General features: G+C 46.2%; 1 protein-coding gene across 1 annotated transcript; it reads right to left on the reverse strand.

Moving 5' to 3' along the window:
- Positions 1-268: 268 nt before the first annotated feature.
- On the reverse strand, positions 269-4552 carry LOC109487130 (steroid 17-alpha-hydroxylase/17,20 lyase-like). Its single transcript, XM_019791099.1, has 8 exons — positions 4365-4552; positions 3710-3908; positions 2955-3221; positions 2582-2668; positions 2235-2444; positions 1698-1867; positions 1175-1278; positions 269-519 (listed from the first exon to the last, which is right to left on the reverse strand). Exons 1-8 carry the CDS (start codon positions 4550-4552, stop codon positions 269-271), a joined length of 1476 nt encoding a protein of 491 aa, XP_019646658.1.
- Between the last annotated feature and the right edge of the window lie 2912 nt (positions 4553-7464).

A 7464-nucleotide genomic window follows, 5' to 3' on the forward strand; every position in this document is an offset into this window, starting at 1 on the left:
TTGAAAAATTACTAGTAGTATCCGAAGTCTGCTGTAAAACATGATATTTCCAGCCCAACACAAACTAGACTGCCGGCGATACCGACTTCCAACGACCTTTGACCAATTGCCGTAGTCATGTGTCTTTGAGGGTCACGTGACCAAAGTGGTGGGTCATTCATCTTAGAGAGGGTCGTAGTGAAGGAAAAAGTTCGACATCGTGTGAAGGATTGACGTTCACGAATCTGGTTGACAATTCCTGGTCAAAGCCAGGCTCGTAAAGACTAATTCAAGCCTTTCTAGGTTTGAAGCAGATACTGTATCTATCTGGCGCCATGACGACCCCGTACCGCCCCTGCAGACTTGGCGGTGAAACCCCGTGCGGCATCTCCAGGCGGAAGTCCCTGAGGATCCGCGCCGTGAAGAGGAACAGCTCGGCCTTGGCCATGGACTCCCCCAGACAGCCGCGACAGCCGGCCAGGAACGGCAGGAAGCTGCCACCGCGCACCAGCTGGCCTGTCTTCGGGTCTAGGAAACGTGCTGAGGAGATGGACAGATAACATGATGTAGTAAGTATATGATCATGAAAGTTCATCTTTGTTGGTAGTACATGTTTAAAGTTAAAAGTGCCGCCGCGGACCAGCTGGCCTGTCTTGGAATCTAGGAAACGTGCTGAGGAGAAACACAGAATACATGAGCCGCCATTTCACTGATAATGATTTTAATGACACATATAGAGACCACTTTTCTCAAATCCTTCTTTTAATATTAGTGCAGGACTAGACATCACCACCGCCTGGGTGGCAGCCAGAGACAGGCAGACCTGGGGGACCATATGCATACGCTACGCCCCCTGGAGGGGCATGCGGAGCTGAGTGAGTGAGTGAGTGAGTGAGTGAGTGAGAGTGAGTGAGTGAGTGAGTGAGTGAGTGAGTGAGTGAGTGAGTGTGAGTGAGTGAGAGTGAGTGAGTGAGTGAGTGAGTGAGTGAGTGAGTGAGCGCGTGAGTGAGTGAGTGAGTGAGTGAGTGAGTGATGCTTACAGCCTCTACATTGCCGCTTAAGCAGGAAGAAGAATATGTAGGTGTTTCAATGTTGCTATTGACCCAAACTAGAACGTTAACCACAGAATGCGTCTATACTTCCTCAAGTTGTCAGTGTTACACATCGTAAACTTCAAGTTATCTGTGTTCTTCACCTGGATTGAAAGTTGCCGGATCTGTCCAGTGGCGCTCGTCATGGTGAATCGCCCACAGGTTAAACATCACACGGGTTCCCTGGGGAAGGTCGAAGTCTCCAACTCTGGAGAAAACACAGAAGATGAGTTCTTTGAAAAGGACGAAGAAGCTGGACCTTAATGATGTTAGTTTATTGGATAAGGGCAATGCTCCACAGTAGAGTAGCTTTTGTGACAGTACGTCGATAGTGTCATTTTTGGTAATCTCCAAGCAGATTCCGTGGGACAAGGGGAAACTCTCCTTACCCCACGGAATCTGCTTGGAGATTAATGTTTGGTAGGTACGAACTGTATTCTGAAGGCTGTAGTGTTTATGTTCATCATAACAAAGCCTTTCAAGAGTATATTCTCTTCCAAGCTTCAGAGGCAGTTGGAACGGAATAGACATTGGTCACCAGACTGAGGATAGTTTCAGCACCAAGGACAGGTCTGCTCAACAGGCTGGGGATACAACATGCAGTTCAATAGAGCAAAATGTACTTACGAGGTGTCCCTGATGGTTTTGTGTGGAATGGCGAGCGGCGCCACGGGTCTCATCCGGAGCACCTCTCTGATGGTGGCCTCCAGGTACGGCAGCCGCTCCCGGTCACACAGACGGACAGGGTCGTTCGCGCACAGAACCGTCTGCAGCTCCTCTTGGATCTGCGCCTGGACCTGAAGGGAAGACCAAAGACGGTGGCCTGGTTACCAGACTTATTTTAGCTATTTGCGGACAGGATAAAGATTCTATTGATGGGCAGAAATTTTGCCTCAAAGAAAGACGACTAGGACCCTTAGGGTCAGAAAGGAGCGTAAGAGGCTCCGGAAGAACATGACATAGAGCATACAGAGGGTCGATATATATATATGGTGACACTAGTCCAACTCTGTCCTGAAACTTGCAACACAATGTAACCCAACACCATAAGGTGTCTGCTACAGTACCAGTTACCATGGTGACAGCCGTCTGGTTCAGGTTATTCGTTGACCTTGTGTGTTTAGAACGGAAGGAGAAGAAGGAGAGACAGAGCAAAATGCCCACCTCTGGATGATGCAGGAGGAACGCCAGGATCCACCTGAGGGTGGTTGTAGAGGTCTCCATGCCTCCGCCGAACACGTCGTTCACCGTGGTGAGGATGTGCTCGTCGCTCAGGTACCGCTGAGCCTTCCTGCCGCCCTCCGCAGCCGCCTCCGCTTGAGCCTTCAGCAGGGCGTCTACCAGGTCCTGGGGCGCACCGGCCTTGTAGGACACCTGAAGGATATTTACACGATAAGAACTGCTTTATGTCATAAAGACTTAGAGACTAGATTAAAGCTAGCCACACAGTATATCAACATCCGAAAATAATTTTATCGGAAGTTTGGCAGATATAGGAAGTTTCTTCTTACCCTGTGTTGTTCGATGTTATTGTTGAGCACACTGTCTCTGGTCTTCAGACATGCCTTCATCTTCCGTATCGTGGCGTTGGGAAGCTTCTGTAGAAAAAATAAGGGCACCGCGTTCAAAAGTATTCAAACGTTCAACTTTCTTTTTAGACAAGCAAATGTAAGATATTCATTTTCAGTGCTTACTCCAACAGGAATGGCTTGCAGCTAGCGCTAACCTCACAACATAATAAAACAAACGGTGACGATAAAAGGAAACCATAACATTTTACCGAAAAAAGAAAACAACAAAATCTTTCCCACAGCATATGTCGACTTTAGATGAGTACTAGAGTCAGCTGCAGTTCGCGTTAACCCGTAAGGGGGCGCAACCTACCGCCAGCCACGGAAACACGTCTATCAGCCCGTCCTTCCCCACCGTGTCCACCAGCCCTTCGTTGTACCCGATGATCGTCTTCAGTTCCGCATCTTCCGGTTCGAACCGCTTCCCGAAGCAGATAGAACTGATGACGTTCCCGACGACCGTGTTGAGCGGGAGGTAAGGGTCGAGGGGACGTCCCGAGGAATCTCTGAGATACCCGCACAACCAGTCGGCCTCCTGGCTTATCTTATCTTCCAGTTGGAGCATTCCTTGCCCGAACATCTGACGTAGGGAAGAGAGAGAGAACTTTGATCACCCAGTGTCCCTAGCTAAAAGTCTTTATCAACGATGATACTAGTGTCATGCATTTCCAACAAGATAACCTATCTTCGTGTATATTCAGATAAGTCAGAGCCTAGCAAAGCAGTTAGGTAGACTACGATTGTACCTCCACGTCATTTTTCTAAAGTTAACGGTTGAGATACCATTGGTATCTTAAAATGAAGCAAGATAAAGATACCAGAGTTGGTTTGCTAAAGGAGTGCAGTTTATTGCTTTGGCTTCTGAAGCCTGGTCGAGGCTCGGAATGTATGTTTTACCAGAAGAATCAGCTGCCCAAGCGTTAGGTCTAACCAAGGAGGTTATTACATATTAACCTCCTTGGTCTAACCCTTGGCCAACGCTAGATCTACAAAATTCAAACCCCTGTGGCCAGTCTGTACAGCTTCGGTTTGCATCAAAGTTGTCTAATGTAGACTAAAAGAACCGACCTTGAGCGCGTTGTGTGTGAGCTTCTTGTGGACCCTCCAGCCCCTGCCGTAGTCCGCGAAGGCGATGCCCATGCCGCTGTTGGACAGGAGGTCGGTGGTGGGGAGGGGGGCGCGGCCCGCAAAGTCGTCCCCGCTCTTCACCAGGGCCTCCTTAGCAAGGTCAATGTCGCTGATGACGACAACAGGCTCCTGCCCGAACCTCACCTAAGAAAAATACGTTTCATACACAATTAAAGAACATGTTGACAAACATCATACACGTTACTATAACGTTATATGACGTTACAAGAAATGAAGTGAAATAACACTAACATGTAGGCATATAGGAAATGTGATACTTGGTGCTGGTCGTATGTACTTGGGTATTTCACGAACAGTACATCATAATTAATCTTGGATAATGTCCAAGAAGCAAGCAAATGAAGATACGGCAAGGGACTGTGCTACCTCGAGATACTTTTCGAAGAGGAGCAAAGGGCCTAATCTCTAACCATTGGTGCTAGGCAGGCAGTAGCCATCGGTGGCCAATGGATACTGCCTTGCCATCGTATGATCTGCTTGGAGATTATTAGGGCACTTCGGGCACTTAATGAGGTATATGCAGGTACGCAACGTATAAGATCTGACAGAATGCATGAATGGCAGAGTCATCAACCCTACCTGAAACACGGTGCCGAATTTCCGTGCCATCTCCGTGAGCCGGATGTGCGGGTCGGCGCCGGCCATGTCCAGCAGGTTCCCGATGAGCGGCAGAGGCCACGGGCCGGGGGGAGAGTAGAGCTGCCGCTTCTTCTTCTCACCAAATATCAGCCAGTAGAGCAACAACAACGAAGCCGCCAGCATCCCGATTTCTACGAACGAAATACACGAAACTATCAACAAAATTCATCTCTGTGTATCATGAAAGTTCATCTCTGTGTTATTGGTAGTTACATAAGTTAGAACTTATCCAACACAACAAAATTCTCTCACCTAGAGCTTTCGACCAGTTACTCTGGTCTTCCTCAGTAGACGAAATGCACGATAATAATGACTGTAGAGGCAGCATGGTAGATGAATCTGAAAGCAGCGAGTTGAAGAATGAAATCGTCGAAGCTGAGGATCCTAACTCTGCAGAGCCAGCTGCAGTTAATATTGAACTGAAAAGATGCTCGTAGTTTTATAGGCAGTTGTGTCTGAAACTCTTCCTGATTCGTCTAATTGGCTACGAGGTAGTAGGCATGTTATAGGCTGGTGAAATATTGTAGACATGTTTCAGTTTCTGTCGTCTGGAAATGGAGGTTGGAGTGTAGTCTTGCACGTCATCATATGTTGTCTATAGGGGATAGTCCCAGTTTGTTGAACGGGTGTAGACATGTCTGAAAAAAAGCTGGCTGAGTAGAAGTTTCCTGTACGTCATGCTTATTCTTGACAGTCGGTAAACAGAAATAAATCTAGAATAATGCATCTTTTCTTCAGCAACAAAATGTTGCTCTACCTTGTAAGGGAGGTCATTCCGTCATAATTATCTACAAATGTCGTAATAGCTATAAGAAGACAGTCAAATCACTGAACGTCATACGGAAACTAATGACCTAATACTATACACCGACGACGACGTATAGACTGTTATCAATTGCGGTTATCAAGAAGATCCCAACATTGCATCATCTTAGACGTCTATTTAATGAGAGACATGTGAATCAAGTTTTTGAAAGGCAAGGACATGACAGCTAAGAAGGATGTTGTAATTTGCATGGGCTATCTAAGATGTTAGACATCAAGGTAAAGAATAAATACATTGCACAAAGTAAACAGCTGGATAAGGTATATAAGAGAGTATAACTTTTCACAGTTCGCCGGTGAAAGACAGTGTCTAAAACAGCTCATCGCTCTTTTAGAAACCTCACCATTCTTCGGTCGTTTGATAAGACCTTGTGTAGATATGCGAAAACCACACACGTGGAAAAGACGCCTTGGTCTTGTGCCAGAAGCCAGCTGGGAACAAGGAGGACATACAGCTGCTGGATGAAGTGATTTAGTGTGGCCAATGCAGGGATCTGACCTACCTGTGCATACAGGTCTTCGGACTAATCCTTCCCTAGATTGGACCATGTTACAAGGGAATTAATCTTAGAGAGCAGTAATTGTTTTCTATCGCCAGAGGGAGGTGCAGAGGTTGTGGACTAGTTTGCTGAGCGACGTATCAACCACCGTAGACTCATTTGATTTAATTGACATATGGTCCCAACAGTCTAAGAGTTTATATTAGTCCCAACAAAACTTTCTTACCCCTCATCATGGCACGTTCAGTCGAATAGTATATATCTAGAAACGGGTTGCATGTATACGACAGAACATCGCGTGATAACAGTATGTTTTATGTGTGAAGGGCGCAAAAAATAACGGGCATACAATGTTGCCTACATGTTGCTTTATGTTGAGTTAAGCCAACAACTTATCCCGGAGCAAAGTCAGAACGTAAATACATATTCTGCCTGCATTCAGGATGGCCATGGAGGCTGTAATTCAACGATACGTTATATACCTACAAACCTCCCAGGCGGTCTGCAAACGATCTTTTACTTGTAGGTATTCTCCATACCCTTAACCTCTGGTAATTGGATATCTTGAAGTGTCCTGTCAAGACTCTAGTAAATCCTATTAATTTTCTTCAGCATGTCACTGAAAATGAACAGGTTTGAAACTTTGTCATATTATAACAGATGTTGTGACTTACTTGACATTATTAACCTTTGGAAACTAAATGGGGTCCAAGGAATATGGTTATACTGATAAGATACGACAGGTACACCAATCTCCTTATCAAGACAAGTAGGCCGCAGGACGAAACAAATCGGCCCGAACGGCAGACCGCAGCGTCGGCAACGATGTTAGCACGCGAGGAATGCATAAAGACGTCTAGAAGTCTTTCAAACGTGTCAACACATGGATGTAGTACGTGCACCAGTCACCCAACAAACCACCCATCAAACAGTGAAGTACGACATTTGTACGGTCGTAGATATGTAATGTCGCTGTTTAGGATGCTAGGCAGGGGAATATGGTTCTCAGTGTATTATAACTTAAGAAAGAGTACCAGCGAGAAATAAAACATAATCAACTGCAAGCAGGATTCACTATTCCAAATTAATACAGTTTTAATTAAAAAATCGCAAACGACACAAAAATTTGATATTACATGCGAGATTGATCTTCCCTCTTTTTTAAGCAAGAATAACGGAACTATAGTCATGAATTTCATTCTGCCTTAGGGCGTGTCTTCCTTGCACAAGAATCAGTGCATTTCAAAAAGTCCATTAACAATGTTTATAAGGACATGTGTAATTCAAAGAAAGCCTATTCAATATCACATTAGTAGGTACTCATTTCGGACTCGGACTGTTACCAAGTCAGACCATCGCAAATATCTGGTCAACTCGGCCCACCGTCCTGGTCAACTTGATCCACTACCCTGGTCAACTCGATCCAACTCGGTCAACTCGGTCAACTCGGTCCACTACCCTGGTCAACTCGGTCAACTCGGTCCACTACCCTGGTCAACTCGATCCACTACCCTGGTCAACTCGGTCAACTCGGTCTACTACCCTGGTCAACTCGGTCAACTCGGTCCACTCGGTCCACTACCCTGGTCAACTCGGTCAACTCGGTCAACTCGGTCCACTACCCTGGTCAACTCGGTCAACTCGGTCCACTACCCTGGTCAACTCGATCCACTACCCTGGACAACTTGATCCACTACCCTGGTCAACTCG

The sequence above is a fragment of the Branchiostoma belcheri genome, unplaced genomic scaffold, assembly GCF_001625305.1.
Source record: "Branchiostoma belcheri isolate BF01 breed outbred unplaced genomic scaffold, Haploidv18h27 scaffold86, whole genome shotgun sequence".
In the NCBI taxonomy this organism is placed as follows: domain Eukaryota; kingdom Metazoa; phylum Chordata; class Leptocardii; order Amphioxiformes; family Branchiostomatidae; genus Branchiostoma; species Branchiostoma belcheri.